The 20,867-nt window shown below is 43.9% G+C and overlaps 3 protein-coding genes across 3 annotated transcripts in view; 2 read left to right on the plus strand and 1 right to left on the minus strand.

Annotated features, from left to right (window-relative positions):
- The window catches only part of AKAP14 (A-kinase anchoring protein 14), a 67,851-nt gene that overhangs the window by 3,000 nt on the left and 43,984 nt on the right, over positions 1 to 20,867 (plus strand). The window lies entirely within an intron of this gene.
- RNF113A (ring finger protein 113A) lies at positions 14,327 to 15,499 on the minus strand. Its single transcript, XM_002832046.4, has one exon. It carries the CDS (start codon positions 15,406 to 15,408, stop codon positions 14,377 to 14,379), a length of 1,032 nt encoding a protein of 343 aa, XP_002832092.1. The 5' UTR covers positions 15,409 to 15,499; the 3' UTR covers positions 14,327 to 14,376.
- On the plus strand, positions 15,617 to 20,504 carry NDUFA1 (NADH:ubiquinone oxidoreductase subunit A1). The gene is given in 3 exon segments (NM_001133277.1): positions 15,617 to 15,808; positions 17,115 to 17,204; positions 20,351 to 20,504. Coding segments are annotated over 3 exon segments (213 nt in total). The 5' UTR covers positions 15,617 to 15,706; the 3' UTR covers positions 20,372 to 20,504.

Below are 20,867 nucleotides of genomic sequence, written 5' to 3' on the forward strand. Positions count from 1 at the left end.
GGATTAGGATGTGTACAACTTTGGGGGAGATATTATTCTACCTAACACACACTGTAGACTTCCTTTTTGATGAAACTTTTAATTGCAGTATAACACATGTACAGACAAGTGCACTAAAAGTGAGCATCCAGCTTGCTGAATTTTCACAAAGTGAACACCAGCATGTAGATCAAGAAACAAAACATTGCCAGCACTCCAGATGCTCTCTTCCTACTTGTTCCCAGTCGTTTTCGCCACCAAGAATACCACTATCCTTTTTGCTTTTTCTTTTTTAGCAGCTACATCCTTCTATGAATGACTTCTAATACTATTGAGTTTGTCTGTTTTGAACTTTATGTAAATTGAATCATACAGCATGCATCCTTTTATGTTAGGCTCCTTTCTCTCAATATTTATGACTGAGATTTATTTATTTATTTATTTATTTATTTAGAGATGGAATCTCGCTCTGTCGCCCAGGCTGAGGTGCAGTGGCGCCATCTTGGCTTACATTTTGGCTCACTGCAACCTCCACCTCCCGGGTTCAAGCAATTCTTCTGCCTCAGCGTCCTGAGTAGCTGGGAGTACAGGCGTGTGCCACCATGCCCGGCTAATTTTTGTATTTTTAGTAGAGATGGGGTTTCACCATATTGGCTGTTGGATACAGTGAGTTCTAGATTTCTCTTCAAAGAATCAGTATGTCAGTATGTTCAGTTCTTTGTCTTCCATTGTAAAGTTTAACTTCCTCGTAGTTTCAGTAAACAACATTTTCCACCAGTTTTCATCAGTAGTTCACATCTGTTCCCCTGGTTACCTGCTCCGTCCTGACTCACCCCGGTCATCCGCTTTGACCTGAGTCACCCCTGGTCCCTGCTCTGACCTAAGTCACCTTTAGTTACCTGTTCCTAACCGTCCTTCCCACCAAACTACTCACCCCGCCACTCTGGCTCATACCCCTGGTCTCTTTAAAGTAGCCAATCAGAATTAGCTTAGACTGTGCAGTCCAACCCTAGCCAATAGGGGAGCGACACAGCAGTAGGGGCTACCTGTGTCAGGAATAAAAACCCCTTCCCCTCCCTTGTTCAGGTGTGCTCTCGCCATTACTCTATTCATGAGTCGCACCCTTCTATAGAAGTAAAAATTGTCTTGCTGAGAAAATTAAATTTCTGTTCGAGTGCTATTTCTTTGTGGCACCGAGGAACAAGCATTTTGTTTCTAACATTGGCCAAGCTGGTCTTGAACTCCTGACCTCGTGATCCGCCCGCCTCGGCCTCCCAAAGTGCTGGGATTACAGGCTTGAGCCACCACGCCCAGCTCATTTATGTTATATGTAGCTGTGGATTATTCCTTTTCACTGTTACATAATATTCCATTGTATGAGTCTGCTACAATTTATCCCACTCTTAGGGGCTAATACAAATAGTGCTGCTGGGATTTTAGTACATATTGTTTGATGATTCATGTCAGATACATACCTAGGAGTGGAACTGCTGGATCACAGAGTAAGCATATGCTCAACTTTAGTAGGTACTACCATAGAGTTTTCCAACAGGGTTGTACCAATTTACACTTATCAGCAGTGTGTGAGAGTCCTGATTGCTTCATACCCTTCCCAACATCTGGTATTGTCTGGTGGGTGTGTAGGGGTGGCTCATTGTAGTTTCACTTTGCATTTCTCTAATGATTAAGTTAAGCACCTTTTCATACATTTTTCACTGTGTGCCTTTCTATCCTTTTGGTTATTGTACCAGGTTATTATATTATTTATGCCAGAGCAAAAGAAACAAAACAAAACAGGGATGGCGATATGGCTCCTTTCCACCAAGTAAGGGGGAGACCAAGAATAAGTATGTGCATGTGTGTGAGAGAGGGAGAAAGAGAGCTGTCCCTGAAGTTCCTCACACCACTGATTCTCACAGTTTCACTGTATGCTCCAAGGTTCCTCTTCCCACTTCTGATGATGAGCAGTATCATGTTTGGGACCCCACTTTAGAAAAGCAGAAGGAGGCTCTGTCTGTAATCCCAACACTTTGAGAGGCTGAGGTGGGAGGATTACTTGAGCCCAGGAGTTCGAAATCAGCCTGGGCAACATGGCAAAACCCGTCTCCACAAAAAATTAAAAAATTAGCCGAGTGTGGTGGCACACGCCTGTGGTCTCAGCTACTCAGGAGGCTGAGGCGGGCGGATAGCTTGAGCCCGGGAGTTAAGGCTGCAGTGAGCTGTGATTGTGCCACTGCACTCCAACCTGGGCGACTGAACAATACCCTGTCTCAAAACAAACAAACAAACAAACAAAAACCCAGAAAGAAAATATCTATACACAAATGGAAGAACCTTACTTTAAAACATCTTCCCTGCCCTCCATTGAACAGGCTACTTTTAATAAATTGTCTTGCCCGTTTTTTATTAATTCCTTTCACAAATAAAACTCCTTGTGGAAATCTTGTGGAACTGCCTGGTGTTCAGCTCCACCTAGCTTAAAGGTGGTTTAATATCCAATTTTAAGATCAAATTGACTTTTATTTAAATGTTATATTCAATGTTGTTTTTAATCAATTCTTGACCCAGATCAGCTCTGAAATTATCCAAATTCTAAACAGACAATTAGGAAAGGAGTTGGATAATTTGTACAGTACAAAAAATTATTTCACATGAGCGCCTGCTGATCCTAATATTACCTATGAAAGAAAGGGTAATATTTTATGAATTAGCCAAGTTAAAAATATGTATGAGAATGTTGGACTCCTTCCCAGTCAGTGCATAAAGGAGGCTTACATAGTATAATTATTTGAAGTACCCTCCCACAGTTTAAGGATTATAACAAAAGATGTTAAGCAGCTGTTCCCGATGTCTACTGATGACATAAAACAGGAGGAGGTGGCCGGGCGCAGTGGCTTAGTAATCCCAGCACTTTAGGAGGCCGAGGCGGGCAGATCACTTGAGGTCAGGAGTTCGAGACCAGCCTGGCCAACATGGTGAAACCCCATCTCTACTAAAAATACAAAAATTAGCTGGAAGTGGTGGCGAGTACCTGTTATCCCAGCTACTCGGGAGGCTGAGGCAGGAGAATCACTTGAACCTGGGAGGCGGAGGTTGTGGTGAGCAAGATCGCGCCACTGCACTCTAGCCTGGGCAACAGAGTGAGACTCTGTCTCAAAAAAAACAAGAGGAGCTAACGAACAATATAAGGAATTCAGTCACATGGGAAACAGAGATGAATTTCTCAATTAAGAAAAGTTTTTAGTTTAAAATTGGTAGCTGAGCCTTGGAGGAGTGACATTAGATTCTGAGGGAGAATACAAGTTGAGTATGCCTTATCTGAAATGCTTCAGGCCAAAAGTGTTTTGGATTTCAGAAGTGTTTCGAATTTTGGAATATTTGCATATATGTAATGAGATAACTTGGGGATGGGACCCGAGTCTCAACATGAAATTCATTTATGTTTCATATGCCCCTTACACACAGAGCCTGAAGGTAATTTTAATTTTTTCCTTGGAGACACTGAATAAACTGTGTGTCATGTGCCTGTGTTTTGTCTGTGGCCTGTCCCACGAGGTCAGGTGTGGAATTTTCCACTTGTGGTATCATGTCAGTGCTCAAAAAGTTTCAGATTTTGGAGCATTTCGGATTTTGGATGCTCAAACTGTACCACACATGTAAACTTTATCTATTTATTTATTTATTTTTGAGATGGAGTCTCGCTCTGTTGCCCAGGCTGGAGTGCAGTGGCATAATCTCGGCTCACTGCAGCCTCCACCTCCCAGGTTCAAGCTATTCTCCTGCCTCAGCCTCCCAAGTAGCTGGGATTACAGGCGCCAGGCATGGGGCTAATTTTTGTATTTTTAGTAGAGACGGGATTTCACCATGTTGGCCAGGCTGTTCTCAAACTCCTAAGCTCAAGTGATTCTCCCGCTTCGGCCTCCCAAAGTGCTGGGATTACAGGCATGAGCCACCACACCCAGCCGCACTCATGTAAACTTGTAAGTAAATCCAGTAAGCTTTAAAAATCCTGAAGTTGTGTAATTTTCTCAGGGGAATAATTTTACAGGTATAAGTGTAGAAAATTATCAGTTAATTATATTTCTGTAATGTAGACTTAGAAAGATCCTGTGTACTGAGAAGTGAGATGAAATTTGGACAAAAGGAGACTTATGGACTTTCACAACAACAAAACAATCATGATCAAACCTTATTTTTGCCCTGTGCTGGGCACTTTGTGTGCGTTAACTTGGTTAGTCCTCACACCAGCCCTTTGAATTGGGTACTGTTGTTTTCCCTATTTTGCAATGAGTGAAGTTAAGACACGTGGTCACTCAAACCCAAAATTACATGGCTAGAAAGTAATACAGCTGATTCATAAATCTAAATTACATCTCCAAGGCTGGTAGTTAAAAAAACAAAACAAAACGAAAACCCTAAATCCTGTGAGTTTGTGTAGGGGCTATTAAAAAAAAAAAAACTAGAAAAAATTATAGAGTTATCTTAAAAATGCTGGTAAATTCTCAGATGTAAAAGTAATGTTAATAAAATGTTTGTTACATTACAAAAATATGAAGAGATTATTTATGTCAAATGTTAAATGCAGTAACACATTATATGGATATGAAAGTAAGGAGGCCGGGCGTGGTGGCTCACGCCTGTAATCCCAGCACTTTGGGAGGCCGAGGCAGGTGGATTACCAGGTTAGGAGTTCAGGACCAGCCTGGCCAACAGAGTGAAACACCATCTCTACTAAAAATACAAAAATTAGCCAGGTGTGGTGGCATTCACCTGTAATCCCAGCTACTTGGGAGGCTGAGGCGGGAGAATTGCTTAAACCTAGGAGGCGGAGGTTGCAGTGAACCAAGACCATGCCATTGCTCTCCAGCCTGGGCAACAGATTGAGACTCCATCTCAAAAAAAAAAAAAAAAAAAAAGGCTGGGCATGGTGGCTCACACCTGTAATCCCAGCACTTTGGGAGGCCGAGGTGGGCAGATCACAAGGTCAGGAGATCGAGACCATCCTGGCTAACAAGGTGAAGCCCCGTCTCTACTAAAAATACACAAAAAATTAGCTGGGCATGGTGGCGCATGCCTGTAGTCCCAGCTACTCTGGAGGTTGAGGCAGGAGAATCACTTGAACCCGGGAGATGGAGGTTGCAGTGAGCTGAGATCGCACCACTGCACTCCAGCCTGGGCAACAGAGCAAGACTCATCTAAAAAAAAAATAGCCAGGTGTGGTGGTACACACCTGTAATCCCAGCTACTTGGGAGGCTGAGACAGGAGAATTGCTTGAACCCGGGAGGCATAGGTTGCAGTGAGCCGAGATCTTGCCATTGCACTTCAGCCTGGGTGACAGAGTGAGACTTCATCTCAAAAAAAAAAAAAATTAAAAGAAACGAATTAGATTAAAGAAAGCTCTGATATATAGAGCTCTTAAATCCCTCAGAATTTCCTGGGTCATAGTAGCACCTTTTGTTTTAATGAGGTGACTCTTGGTGGGATCCTGGATAGCCTCAGGATGGGGGCTGGTTGCCAGGGGAACCAATCATGTAATTAGAGGGTTGAAACTTTCAACCCCACGTCACCCCACAAACCTAGACCTCTGGGGAGGGGAGAAGGGCTGAAGGTTGAGTTGATCACCAATGGCCAGTGATGTAATCAATCATGCCTGTGTAATGAAGCCTCCATAAAAGTCCAAAAGGACTGAGTTCTGAGAGCTTCTGGCTAGCTGGACATGAGTTACCTTGAGGGTAGTTCTCTGAGAGAGAGAGCATGGAAGCTCTGGGCCCCTTCTCACATGCCTTGCCCTACACAGCTCTTCTATCTGACTATTTGTCTATATGCTTCGTAATATCCTTTATAATAAATGAGTAAATTTAAGTAAAGTGTTTCCCTGAATTCTGTGAGCTACTCTAGCAAATTAATGGAACGTGAGGAGAGGGTGGTAGAAACCCCTGATTTATAGCTGGTAGGTCAGAAGTATAGATGACAACCTACTACTTACTATTGGCATTTGAGGTGGGGGGCAGTCTCATAGGACTGAGCCCCAAATCTATGTATAGGATCTATGGGATCTGATGCTATTTCCAGGTAGGGAGTGTTGGAATTGAATTGATTTAGAGGAGATCCAGCTGATGTCGGCTGGAGAATTGCTTGGTTGGTGTATGTGTGTATTTCTCTACACATTTTGGTGACCACAGGTGAAATGTTCTGTGTTTCCTTGAGTGTGAGAGTAGGAAAAACACTTTGTTTTGTTTTCCTATCTTTAAAACATCCAAAAATCAATTACTGTAATAGACCATATCAGTAGAATAAAAAGCAAAAACCACATAATCATCTCAGTAGGTGCAGAAAAAACATTTGCCCCAAATCCAACTCCTTTTCATGATAACAACACTCAACAAACTAGGAATACAGGGGAACTTTTCTCAACTCAGAAAAGAGCATCTACAAAAAACTCGCAGCTAATAACATACTTAGTGGTGATAGATTGGATGTTTTCCTCCTAAGATCAGGAACAAGAGAAGAATGTCTAATCTCACCACCTCTATTCAACATTGTCCTGGAAGCTCCATCGATGGCAATTGGGCAAGACAATGAAATAAAATGTATTCAGATTGGAAAGGAAGAACTAAAACTTTATTGGCAGATGACATAGTCCTGGTTCATGTACATAGAATATCGTGGTCATGTATATAGAAAATCCTAAGGAATCCACTAAAAAACAACCTGCTAGGACCAATAAATGAGATCAGCATGGTTCCAGTATATAAGATCAATATTGGAAAAAAAATCAATTTTATTTCTATATACTGTTGAATAATCTAAAAATGAAATTAAGAAAATTATTCTATTTGCAATAGCATCAAGAACAAAATATTAGGAATAAATTTTACAAAGGAAGTGCAATACTTATTCTCTAAATACTATAAAACATTGTCAAAAGAAGTAAAAGATTTAGCTGGGTGCAGTGGCTCATGCCTGTAATCCCAGCACTTTGGGAGGCTGAGGTGGGCGGATCACACGAGGCCAGGAGTTCGAGACCAGACTAGCCAAGAAGGTGAAACCCCATCTCTACTAAAAATACAAAAATTAGCTGGGCATGGTGGCAGGTGCCTGTAATCCCGGCTACTTGGGAGGCTGAGGCAGGAGAATCGCTTGAATCTGGGAGGCGGAGGTTGCAGTGAGCCGAGATCGTGCCACTGTACTCCAGCCTGGGTGACAGAGCCAGACTCCATCTCAACAAAACAAAAAAGAAAAAAAAATTAGCCAGGCATGGCGTTGTGCACCTGTAGTTCTAGCTCCTCAGGAGGCTGAGGTAGGAGGATCATTTGAGCCCAAGAGTGTGAGGCTTCAGTGAACTATGATCTGGCCACTGCACTCTAGCCTGAGTGACAGAGTGAGACCCTGTCTCTCTCTCTCTATATGTATACATATATAAAAAGTTAAACATAGACTTACCATATGACCCAGCAACTACACTCCTAAGTATATACCCAAAGGAATTGAAAACAGACACTCAAACAAATACATGTACACCCATAGTCAGAGCTAAAAGGTAAATGAACAAATATCCATCAACAGATGATTGGATAATAAGCAAATTGTGTTCTATGCATACAATGGAATAGTGTTTAGCCATAGAAAGGAAGTACTGATACATACTACAATGTGGATGAACCTTGAAAACTAAATGAAAGAAGCGAGACACGAAAGATTACATATTGCAATTCCATTTATATGAAATATCTAACATAGGCTGGGTGCGGTGGCTTACGCCTGTAATCCCAGCACTTTGAGAGGCCGAGACGGGCAGATCACGAGGTCAGGAGTTTGAGACTAGCCTCGCTAACATGGTGAAACCCTGTCTCTACTAAAAATACAAAAATTAGCAGGGTGTGGTGGCGCACACCTGTAATCCCAGATACTTGGGAGGCTGAGGCAGGAGAATTGCTTGAACCTGGGAGGTGGAGGTTGCAGTGAGCCAAGATCACTCCACCGCACTCCAGCCTGGGTGACAGAGCAAGACTCCGTCTCAGAAAAAAAAAAAAGAAAAGAAAAGAAAAGAAATATATAACATAATTAAATCCACAGGGAATGCAGATTGGTGGTTGCCAGGGATTGAGGGGGTTGGTGGAGGGGAGGAGGAAATGAGGAGCATTTGCTTAATGGGTGTGGGGTTTTTTTCTGGGGTGATGGAAACAATGTTTTGGAACTATATAGAGGTGGTAGTTGCACAACATTGCAAGTGTATTAAATACCACTAAATTGTTTGCTTTAAACTGGTTAATTTTATGTTATGTAAATTTCACCTCAGCAAATAAAAAAGTGTTTACAGAAAGGTTCAACAGCCAGGTATGGTAGCTCACATCTGTAATCCCACTGGGAGGCTGAGGGATGAGGATTGCTTGAGCCCAGGAGTTCCAGAGCAGCCTAGGCATCGTAGGAGACCCCTGTCTCTACCAAAAAAAAAAAAAAAAAAACAAAAGCTGGGTGTCATGGCCTACACCTGTAATTCCAGCTATTTAGGAGGCTGAGGTGGGAGGATCACTTGAACCCGGGAGGCGGAGGGTGCAGTGAGCTGAGATCACACCACTGCACTCCTGCCTGGGTGACAGAGTGAGATTGCATCTCAAAAAAAAAAAAAAAAATCAATATAGTGATTACCTGAGGGTGTGATCCTGGGATCCTGAGATTCTGAGGGTGTGATCCTGAGGGTGTGATCTGGAGGGGGTCCTTGAGGGGCTTCTTCAGTGTTTTCAGTCTTGTAGTTCTTGACCCGGGTGGTGGTTATGCAGGTGTTCTTCTATAATTATTGGTTCTATTACAAAGTTGTGTTTTATGCACTTTCCTGCCTCAGGCCTTTGTACTAAGTGTTCTCTGTCTGGAATGCTCTTCTCCCCGATATCTGTTTCATGTAGGTCTCTGCCCAAATGTCACCTTATCAGAAGAGGCCCTTCCCTGACTACCATATGTAAAATAGCATTCCCCTACACCCCTGCACTCTTAGCCGTTTACCTTGCTTTATTGTTTTTCATAGCACTCATCACAATCTGATATATATATATCTGTCACTGTCTCTCATGTACGTTCTTTTTTTTTGAGATGGGTTCTCTGTCACCCAGGCTGGAGTGCAGTGGCATGATCACATCTCACTGCAACCTCAAACTCTTAGGCTGAAGGAATCTTCCTGCCTAAGCCTCCTGATTAGCTGGGACTACAGGCACATGCCACCATCCCTTGCTAAGTTTTTTATTTTTTATTTTTTGTAGAGATGGGGTCTCACTTTGTTTTCCAGGCTGGTCTCCAACTCCTGGCCTCAAGTGATCCTCCTTGCCTCAGCCTCCTAAAGTGCTGGGATTACAAGTGTGAGCCACTGTGCTCACTTCATGTAAGTTCTATGAAAGCAGGGACTTGTGTGCTTTTGTCATGACTGTATCTCCAGTGCTTAATGCCTGTCATGTAGTGGGTGATCAATACAAATTTATTAAATGAATGTTGACAGCCACCAGTCTACTCCAGTCTACCATCATCTGACTTGGACCAGTGCACCACCCCCATAACTGATCTCCCTGTTTCATGTCTGGCTGCCTTCAATCCATTCCCCACTCTTCAGAATTATCTTTTTGAAATTCAGATCTGATCATTTCATTTTCCTTCTTAAAACCCTTTAAAAAATTTTTTTTGGGACGGAGTCTCAAAAAAAGGGACTGGGTGATAGTCCCTCGCTCTGTCACCCAGGCTGGAGTGTAGTGGTGCAATCTCGGCTCACTGCAACCTCTGCGCACCCCCGACCCCGGGTTCAAGCAATTCTCTTGCCTCAGCCTCCTTAGTAGCTGGAATTACAGGTGCATGCCACCACGCCTGGCTAATTTTTGTATCTTTAGTAGAGACGGGGTTTCACCATGTTGGTCAGGCTGGTCTCGAATTCCTGACCTCGTGATCCGCCCACCTCGGCCTCTCAAAGTGCTGGGATTACAGGTGTGAGCCACCGCGCCCAGCTCCCCCAACTTTTTTTTTTTTTTTTTTTCAAGACAGAGTTTTGCTCTGTCTCCCAGGCTGGAATGCAGTGGCGCAATCTTGGCTCACTGCAACCTCCGCCTTCCAGGTTCAAGGGATTCTCCTGCCTCAGCCTCCCAAGTAGCTGGGATTAAAGGTGCCCGCCACCACACCCAGCTAATTTTTTATATTTTTACTAGATACGGGGGTTTCACCGTGTTGGCCACGCAGGTCTCGAACTCCTGACCTCAAGTGATCCGCCCACCTCGGCCTCCCAAAGTGCTGGGATTACAGGCATGAGCCACTGCGCCTGGCCCTTAAAATGCTTTCATGGCGCATTTTTGCCCTTCAGATAAAGTCCAAAGTCCTTAACATGACTTGCAAGGTGTCTGCTCTTTGGCCCTGACTACCTTGTCTCTTTTCCCCAGCCACCTTAGACTGCCTTGAGTTTTTAGCTGGAGGCAGTCTCTCACATCAGGGCCTTAGTATATATACTTGTCCCTCTACCTGAGATACTCTTTCTCCAACTCACCTCTCGGGTCTCAGTTTGAGGCTCATTTCCTAGGGGAGACATAGGTGCCCTGACCTCTCAAACTAGGTAAGCTCCTTTAGGGTCCAGCTGCAACCTCATCTGTGCTAGAGCGCTTGCTTCCCTCTACGTATTTAGTTTCTTTTAAATTGTAAGAATAACTATTTAGTTCCCACGTATGAAATGAAGTTGTGCCATTTAATAAAAGGTGATGAAAATATTCCTGAACTGTAGAAAATGTAATCATAAGCTTGTAAACACGAAAAGTACTTTGAGTACACTATTGATTTAGGTGCTTTTATGGAGTCACGGTCCCTTTTAAGAATCTGCTGAATGCTATGGACTCCAGAATAATGCTCATTTGCAAGTACTTTGTATACTTTTTCAAAATTCACAGAAAAGGCTGGGTGCGGTGGCTCACGTCTGTAATCCCAGCACTTTGGGAGGCCAAGGCAGGCAGATCACTTGAGGCCAGGATTTCCAGACCAGCCTGGCCAACATGGTGAAACCCCTTCCCTACTAAAAATACAAAAAATTAGCTGGACATGGTGGTGCATGCCTGTAACTCCAGCTACTTGGGAGGCTGAGGCAGGAGGATCGCTTGAACCTGGGAGGCAGAGGTAGCAGTGAGCCGAGATCGCACCACTACACTCCAGCCTGGGCAACAGAGTGAGACCCTGTCTCAAAACCAAAAAAAAGATAGAAGAAAAAAAGATTGACAGACAAGTATTAAAAAACATCATGTGGAGAGTAGTGCACAAACGTCATCTTTCTCTTGCCCTCTCAACTCTTTAAGACTGATTTATGCTCTTAATTCTGTCGCTTCTCTGTTCTACCTCCTAGAATTTAGTCATCAGCAGCATTCTTTCACCTTTTATCATCTGTGTTTTCTCCTGGACCTTTTCTCTCAGCTTATATAATAGATAACAACTCAAAGTATATCTTTTTCCATAACGCTTTATTCTACTTTTGAGTAACTTTTTTTATTTTTATTTTTTAGAGATGGGAGTCTTGCTATGTTGCCCATGCTGTTCTCAAACTCCTGAGCTCAAGTGATCTTCTAATCTTGGCCTCATGAAGTCCTGGGATTACAGGCATGAGCCACTGTGCTCAACCCTGAATAACTTTTTTAGTATAAATTATCAGAAATAGTAAAAAAAAATGAACATTTTTTTCTGGTTCTTTTGCTACTCATTGCCATATTTCTTTTCTCTTTTTCTTTTCTTTTTTTTTTTTTTTTTTTTTTTTTTTTTGAGACAGGGTCTCATTCCTGTCACCCAGGTTGGAGTGTAGTAGTGCAATCATGGCTCACTGCAGCCTTGATCTTCTGGGATCAAGGGATCCTCCCACCTCAGCCTCCTGCGTAGCTGGGACTACAGGTGCACATCACCACACCCGGCTAAAATTTTTGCTTGTGTTTTGTAGAGACGGGGGTCTCCCTGTTGCCCAGGCTGGTCTCCAACTCCTGGCCTCAAGTGATCCTCCCATCTCAGCCTCTAAATGTGCTGGGATTACAGGCGTGAGCCACTGCGCCTTGCCTTCGTGACACTTTTCATTTATTTCCTTTTCGTCCGAAGCTTTGTGTAGGACATGACACTTTTCAAAATGCTTTCCTAGACCAAGTATGGTGGCTTACGCCTGTAATCCCTGCATGTTGGGAAGCTGAGGCGGGAGGATTGCTTGAAGCCAGGAGTTTGAGATGGGCTTGGGCAACATAGGAGATCCTATTTGAAATTAAAAGAAACAAAACAGGCAGGGCACGGTGGCTCACACCTGTAATCCCAGCACTTTAGGAAGCCCAGGCGGGCGGATCACATGAGGTCAGGAGTTCGAGACCAGCTCGGGAGGCTGAGGCAGGAGAATTGCTTGAACCTGGGAGGCGAAGGTTACAGTGAGCTGAGATTATGCCACTGCACTCCAGCCTAGGTGGCACAGCGAGACTCTGTCTCAAAAACAAACAAACAGTCATTATTTAATGTCCAGCTCCATGAGAGCAGGGGCTGTGTCCATCTTGTTCACTGCTAATATCCCCCATGCCAAGCACAGTGCCTGATAGAGAGTAGCTACTCAAAGAATATCTTTAGGCCAGGCGCGGTGGCTCATGCATGTAATCCCAGCACTTTGGGAGGCCGAGGCGGGCGGATCACGAGGTCAGAAGTTCAAGACCAGCCTGACCAATATGGTGAAACCCTGTCTCTACTAAAAATACAAAAATTAGCTGGGTGTGGTGGTGCACGTCTGTAGTCCCAGCTACTCGGGAGGCTGAGGCAGGAGAATTGCTTGAACCTGGGAGGCGGAGGTTGCAATGAGCCAAGATTGCGCCACTGCACTCCAGCCTGGACAACAGAGCAAGACTCTGTCTCAAAAAAAAAAAAAAAAAAAAAAGAATATCTTTAAACGGATTAATGAATGTGAATAAAAACCACTAACCCAGAATTTATTCTTGCATCTGTTTCGTGGGATTAGCCCAAATTCTAGCCATATCAATAAAAATTTACTAATCACTTGGCCTAACTGGCCTCCCGGCCTTTTGTGTTCCATCTCCCTTGTGAGCCATCCTATAGCCGCAACCACAGTAACACTAAAACAAACAAACAAACAAAAAAAACCCAAGTCTGATTGTGTTCTCTTCCCAAACCTCTGCTATCTCCCCTGCTGCCTACAGAATACAGTCAACGCTCCTCAGCTTGGATTCAAGGCTTTGGCCCCAATCTCCCCTTTTAAACCTCTCTAGGCTTATTTATTAAGTGCTTATTATATGCCAAGCACTAGGCTAGTCACTGAGTTCATAAACCAGTTGGAGAGACAGGTACATCGACTAATTTTAATGAGGTGTGATCAGCACTATTACAGAGACTGTGAGAACACAGATAGTTTCAGGTAATGGATGATAAAATATTATGTTTTTGCCCTCTGCAGGTTCACAAGTTCTGTCTACAATAGCAATGTCCAATACAGTGGTCAGACACATTTCAAGTGCTCAATAGCCACCTGAGACTAGTGTCTGTCACACTGGATAGCTGAGCACAGATACTTTTATCATCCATGGACGTGGGGGTTAACTATAGCTGCTTCCAAGACAGCAAGGGAGCCGGGCTCGGTGGCTCACACATGTTAATTCCAGCACTTTGGGAGGCCGAGGCGGGCGGATCACGAGGCCAGGCGATCGAGACCATCCTGGCTAATATGGTGAAACCCCGTCTCTACTAAAAATACAAAAAAAAAAAAAAAAAAAATTAGCCGGGTGTGGTGGCATGCGCCTGTAGTCTCAGCTACGCGGGAGGCTGAGGCAGGGGAATGGCTTGAACTGGGGAGGCGGAGGTTGCAGTGAGCTGAGATCACGCCACCGCACTCTAGCCTGGGCAACAGAGTGAGACTCCGTCTCAAAAATAAATAAATAAATAAATAACCAAGACAGTAAGGAACATTTCCCATATGTGAAGCCTGTGGTGCTAGCTACCAATTCCCCAAACACAACCCCTCTCCCCCACACCTTGGCTCGGGTATATTTTGTAGTACAGGCTCCCAAGAGAAAGAATGCATGAAAGTACTTTGTAAACTATTAAGTGATACAGAAATGTGATATAATAAACAGGCTCAGAGGTCTTGCTTTCATCATAGCTTTAGTTACTTCGAGCAAATTATAGCTCTTTTCTCAAACTACTCCCACCCCTATAATTTATGCCAAAGTGTTCTGAAAAGAAACACAGGCAAAATGGTTATCCTAGGGCTAAAAATCCTGATTATACCTACCTTGAAGCTTTTAATCCAGGACCCTACTTCACCACCCGCCTTCTCTGTCACTTTCTCTACAAAGGAAGGACACGAATTAAGACTTCCAAAAGAACAAAATATTTATTTTTTAAATTTAAGAATTATGGGAAACCTAAGTAATGGGAATTGCATCCTCATCGGGGTCTTCTGGCAAGTCGGAAGCACCACCCTGTCCTGTAGCTCGATGCTTCTCTAGTTTAGCAATCAATTCTTTCGCTGGATTGAAGACGCCATTGGTCTGCTGGTCACAGACATAGCAGCGCGGGGTGGTGCGGAAATGCTGTAGTGCACAGCTCTCGCAGAAATAATGCCTGCACTTGGTGACAACTGGGTTTTGGAAGCTCTGGCGACAGATGAAACACTTGAATGGTATTTCCTCATCATCGCTTCCCACTTCATAGTTTTCATCCTCATAGACACCATAGCGACCCTCATCAAGCTCACGTTCGATCTGCCACCCATGCTTGTAATCTGAACGGTCATGGAGGAATTTGCAGCTGTCTCCGAAGCCGCAGAAGCCAGTCTCTTTGTAGTCCTTACAGATGTCGGGCTGGTAATCCCAGCGCACGGTGGCACGTAGATGCTCGGGCGCTCGGATGGGGCCCTTCCTCACCATCCCGGAAGAGGCATTGCCCATAGACGTATCCTTGGGCTTCATGTATTTCTGATAATTGTTGATTCCCCGATAGATCTTGTCATCCTCCTTGCCCCTCAGCTCCTCCTGGATCTTCTGGCTGCGCTCAAAGATGGCTTGTGCATCGCGCTCTTTCTCTGTGTCCAGCTCATAGACAGCTGTCGCTCCCATATCCTCTGGTCCCACGGGTTTCGCCGAGCGGGTGGATTTATAAACCACGCCGAGACTCTCGGGCTCATTTTCCTCTTCCTCTTCGCTGCTGAAGTCGCCGTAAGCCGCTTTCTGTTTACCACTGTCACGGGTCTTCTGTATCATTGGATTGTGGGTCACCCGCTTCTTTTCCGGTCGAACCACAGTGCAGCCTTCGTCGCTACTGCTGCCGCTTTCTCCGGGCTCTGGGTCGCAGGCCGGGCGCTTTCTGCGTCCAGCAGCCCCTTTCCGCCCAGGCTTTTTGAAAAGGAAGGTGCACACCTGATCCGCCGCCTTTCCTGGAGAAAGCTGCTCTGCCATTTTAGAGTCCCGAGCTCCGAAACGGCCGTGGCTGTCTGGGTTGCACTTGGCCCCTGCACGTCACTCCACGTTGCGCGCTCCACCGGGAGTCGAAGCAAAAGACACTGACGGAAGAGGACTGCGAGAGCGCGAGCGCCCGCCTCTCTTGTGCCCTAGCAGATTCCGTCGCTTCTTCCGGAGCCGTACGTGGCACCGCCCCGCTCGCGGGCGGCCGCGGGGCTTGCTGGGAAGAGAGGCGAAGCCAGGTCACCTTTCAAGGACCCAGAAGTAGGGTTTTGGCCTAGGTAACGGGGCAGAGATGTGGTTCGAGATTCTCCCCGGACTCTCCGTCATGGGCGTGTGCTTGTTGATTCCAGGACTGGCTACTGCGTACATCCACAAGTTCACTCACGGGGGCAAGGTAAGGCGGCTTCGGCCCGGGGGCGGACTCCACGGGCTGATTTCCGAAAAGGGTGGTGGGCAGGGAGGCCGTCAGCCTGCGAACCCTCTCTCCGAGGTCGGCCCTCTACTTTCTTCCGGTTGCCTAGAAGCCGAGGCTTGCGAAACGAAGCCCGGTAGAAACCACATCCTGCTCTAGTGAAAAACAGCGTGTCTGGGTGTGTCAGAGTGGGTCTTAGGGCAGAGTAGCGACGCGGGGGCCGGAAAGGTAGATTAGAAAAGGTGGCTCAAGCCTGAGAATCGCTCACTGCAACCTCCGCCTTCTGGGTTCAAGAGATTCTCCTGGTTGGGCGCGGTGGCTCACGCCTGTAATCCCAGCACTTTGGGAGACCGAGGCGAGCGGATCACCTGAGGTCGGGAGTTCGATACCAGCCTGACCAACATGGAGAAACCCCGTCTCTACGAAAAATACAAAATTAGCTGGGCGTGGTGGCGCATGCCTGTAATCCCAGCTACTTGGGAGGCTGAGGCAGGAGAATCGCTTCAACCCAGGAGGCAGAGGTTGCGATGAGCCGAGATCGCGCCACTGCACTCCAGCCTGGGCAACAAGAGCGAAACTCCGTCTCAAAAAAAAAAAGAAGAGATTTTTCTGCTTCAGCCTCCCGAGTAGCCGGGACCACGTCTGGCCTTTTTTTTTTTTTTTTTTTTTTTTTTTTTTTTTTTTTTTTTGGTAGCGACGGGGTTTCATCATGTTGGCGAGGCTGGTCTCGAACTTCTGACCTCGGGTGATCCACCCGCCTTGACCTCCCAAAGTGCTGGGATTACAGGCGTGAGCCGCTGCGACCGGCCACCCTTGACTTTTTTATTCCCCATTTTCTCTTGCAAGCCTTTAGGAATTTACTGCAAGATCTTGTTTTTTACATCAGGATTCATTTTCCCCTCTTCCTAGCCCTTCACATCATCTCTAGAGTGCAGAGTATAAATTTATTTACTTTTTGATTTTGTTATTGTTCTTCACGTGTGATCTACAGCTGTTGTTTCTTAGTGTCCCAAAAGGCAACACCTAGATATTTCTTTTTTTTTAAAGAAAAAAAAGGAAAAAAAATTCATGTTGGTTAAAATAGTGTAAGAAGTCACAGTTACCAACTTAATCCTAAAGTTTAGTGGTCTGATTTTATTTAGGAGATTCTGTTCTTGTACTACTAATTTGCATTTTTATTTAAACAATGATTCCATTTCTCTGGAATGTCCCTTTTAAAAATTGTAATATACATCAATTGGGTCACTCACTTTTATAAACTGCAACAATAATTGTCTCTTATTTGAAGGAAAAAAGGGTTGCTTATTTTGGGTATCACTGGAATCTGATGGAAAGAGATAGGCGCATCTCTGGAGTTGATCGTTACTGTGTGTCAAAGGTAAGATGCCACTCTGATGCCAGCCTTTTGCCAGGGTTGAGGGGGGTTCTGGTAATGCCTTGCCAAGGGTCATACAGTGCTTATATATAACTAGCATTTTCTTATCTACTAGTGAGGTTGGCATCTTTTTACATATTTAATCTTTTATATTTCTTTTTTTTTTTAGTTTTTCTTATTGTCATAGATTTCTTATTCTGTGGATTGTTGCCTCTATCCTTTGCCTGTTCTATTGTCTGTCTTTTTCTTTTTGAGCTATAGTTCTTTATATATTCTAGACTTTAATTTTTTGCCTATTTTATATATGACAAACATTTTTCCCAGTCTGCTGTTTGTCTTTTTCACTTTATGATGTTTTTCATCAGATAGTTCTAAATTTTGATATTCAATGTATCATGTTTTGTTGTTCTGGATTCTGGGTTTTTATGTCTCCCGTACAAAGGCCTTTTCTATCTAAGATTATAAAAATACGTTCAAAAAATTAAATAGAGACAGTCTTGCTGTGTTGCCCAGGCTGGCCTCACATCATAGGCTCAAGTGATCTTCTTGCCTCAGCCTTCGGAGGAGCTGGGACTACAGGTGTGCCACTATACCTGGCTCATAAAAATACTTTTAAAAAATAATTTCTCCTAATATTGTTAGTTTCTTTAAAAAATTAGTTATTTGGTTACATCTACAAGTCATTTTGCAGTATAATGTGAAGGGAGGATTAACTTTACTTTTTTCCAAGAGGTAGCTAGTTATCGCAATTACCCATTTATAGAACAGTTTAGTAGCCCTAGCTACTTAGAAGGCTGAGGCAGGAGGATAGCTTGAGCCCAGGGGTTCGAGGCTGCAGTGAGCTAGGATCCTACCACTGCACTCTGCACTCCAGCCTGGGCGAGAGAATGAGAGCCTGTCTCAAAAAAAAAAAAAAAAAAAAAAAAAACCACCAAGCACCCAGTTCATTTTTATTTGTAATACCACTCTGGTAAACTAAATTTCCATGTACACATGGGCCTGTTTCACGGATGTGCTTTTCTATACTCTAGGTCTGCCTATTCCTGCAACAATACTTCATTTAAAGAATTACTATAATTTTATATTTGATTCAATTATGACATTGCCATTTTTGTAGGTCAAAAACGACCAAGCAGTAGCATTTCATAAGGTTCAACCTAATAGTATATTTTTTGTTTTTCTGTGTGTTTTTTTTTTTTTTTTGAGACAAGGTCTCACTCTGTCACCCAGTCTGGAGCGCAGTGGTGCAATCTTGGCTCACTGCAACCCCCGCCTCCCGGGTTCAAGCGATTCTTGTGCCTCAGCCTCGTGAGTAGCTGGGATTACAGGCACCCGCCACCATGCCCAGCTAAATTTTTTTTTGTACTTTTTGGTAGAGATGGAGTTTCACCATGTTGGCCAGGCTGGTTCCCTAACTCCTGACCTCAAGTGATCCGCCCACCTCAGCCTCCCAAAGTGTTAGGATTACAGGCGTGAGCAGGGCCCTACTCCTGGCCCTAATAGTATGTTTTTATATTTTGTAGGAGTAGTTCATTCTCATAATTCTTTTAAAAATGCTTACTTTTTAATATTTTCTCCTTCCTCATTTATTCCTCACAACAAACCTAAGTAAATAGTATTTCCATTTTGTAGACAAGGGTCATAGTGATTAAGTAATATTATAAGGACTCAACCTGGATGATACACCTCTCAGTGGAGACGTAGTTGAGAATCTAATCCAATGAACATGATAATAGATATCTACTTATCTGGAGCCATATTTCTCAAAGTATGGTCCAAGAATAACCATCAGAATCACCTGGCATGTGAGACAGAATTAGGATTTCTAAGAGATGGCTCCAAGGAAGATACAGTTTTAACTTCTCTTAAGGCAGTTCTTCCTGTAATAGTAAACCAAATACCTGGACTATGTTATTTAATACCTAGAAGAAGTGTCATCACTGATGAGTCTTTTTTTTTTTTTTTTTTGAGATGGAGTCTTGCTCTGTCGCCTAGGCTGGAGTGCGGTGGCATGATCTTGGCTCACTGCAAGCTCCACCCACCAGGTTCAAGTGATTCTCCTGCCTCAGCCTCACGAGTAGCTGGGATTACAGGCGCGCTGTAATTTTTGTACTTTTAGTAGAGACGGGGTTTCACCATCTTGGCCAGGCTGATCTTGAACTCCTGACCTCATGATCCACCCACCTCGGCCTCCCAAAGTGCTGGGATTACAGGCGTGAGCCACCACGGCCGGCGTAATCTTTTAATTTATAGCTTCTGAAGTATTTGGTTGTCAACTTAGTAAGATCCAGTAGGTATTTTGAATAGATAGTGTAGTGCTTGTCAGAGAAGGGTTCTGGAGTTGGGGTCCCTGAATTCTGGCTCTGCTAATTCCTTATGGACTTAAGCAGGTGACTTTTAACCTCTCTGAGCCTCCATTTCCTCATTTGTAAAAAAAAAAAAAAAAAATGGAATGAGAATAATAGTATCTACCTCATGTTGGCTGTTATTTTTTAAAACAGATTTTACCTTCTTGTCCTCTGACTCACTGAGGTGCTTTGTAAAAGGATCCAGGTGGAGGCCAGGCACAGTGGCTCACACCTGTAATCCTAGCACTTTGGGAGGCCGAGGCAGGTGGATCACCTGAGGTCAGGAGTTCTAGACCAGCCTGGCCAACATGGCGAAACCCCTTCTCTACTAAAAATACAAAAATCAGCTGGGCATGGTGGCACACGCCTTCAATCCTAGCTACTTGGGAGGCTGAGGAAGGAGAATTGCTTGAACCCGGGACATGCAGGTTGCAGAGAGGTGAGATCGCGTCACTGCACTCCAGCCTGCATGATGGGAGTGAGACTCCATCTCAAAAAAAAAAAAAGGATCCAGGTGGTAAAGAGTTGCTTGACTTTAGTTCTGATTGGGGGTTGGGGAAGGTTTGTTTCATATGAAGCAATATGCTGCTGTCAGAAAATGAAAACTAGAAATCATTACAGGTTATTCTTTAGTGATTATAAAATTTAATCCAATGTATTGTTGCAGTTAGAGAAATGTGGGATGTGGAAGCACTCTTTTTAATAACAGAATGCCATTTAATGACACTGGAAATAAAAGTACATGGCATATCTTTGATGGGAACAGACTTGTCACATTCTCCTTTTTAAACTGTTTTTCAGGGTTTGGAGAACATTGATTAAGGAAGCATTTTCCTGATTGATGAAAAAAATAACTCAGTTATGGCCATCTACCCCTGCTAGAAGGTTATACAGTGTATTATGTAGCATGCAATGTGTTATGTAGTGCTTAATAAAAATAAAATGAAGAAAAGCATTTCTTTTTTTTTAAATATGTTACACAAAATCAAGCAATCTACCCAATGTAGTCTTTATCACTTAAAAAAAAAACTAGAAGGCAACTGTGAGGCTTGTATAGACATAATGTACATCCATAATGTACATCAAGCACCTGTCTCTGTGCCTAGCAGCTAATACTTCATAAATTGTAGTTGTTACTATTGTAATAGACACTAGTATATTTTATTTAACTTTATTTATTTATTTTTTTTAGACAGAGTCTTGCTCTGTTGCCCAGGCTGGAGTTCAGTGGCTCAATCTCGGCTCATTGCAACCTCCGACTACCAAGTTCAAGTGATTCTCCTGCCTCAGCCTCCTGAGTGGCTGGGATTACAGGCGC

Source organism: Pongo abelii, chromosome X (assembly GCF_028885655.2).
Source record: "Pongo abelii isolate AG06213 chromosome X, NHGRI_mPonAbe1-v2.0_pri, whole genome shotgun sequence".
Classification (NCBI taxonomy): Eukaryota; Metazoa; Chordata; class Mammalia; order Primates; family Hominidae; genus Pongo; species Pongo abelii.

Excerpts from the sequence above, each read along its gene's own strand:
- RNF113A (XM_002832046.4), bottom strand. The coding sequence starts at position 15,408 with ATGGCAGAGCAGCTTTCTCCAGGAAAGGCGGCGGATCAGGTGTGCACC.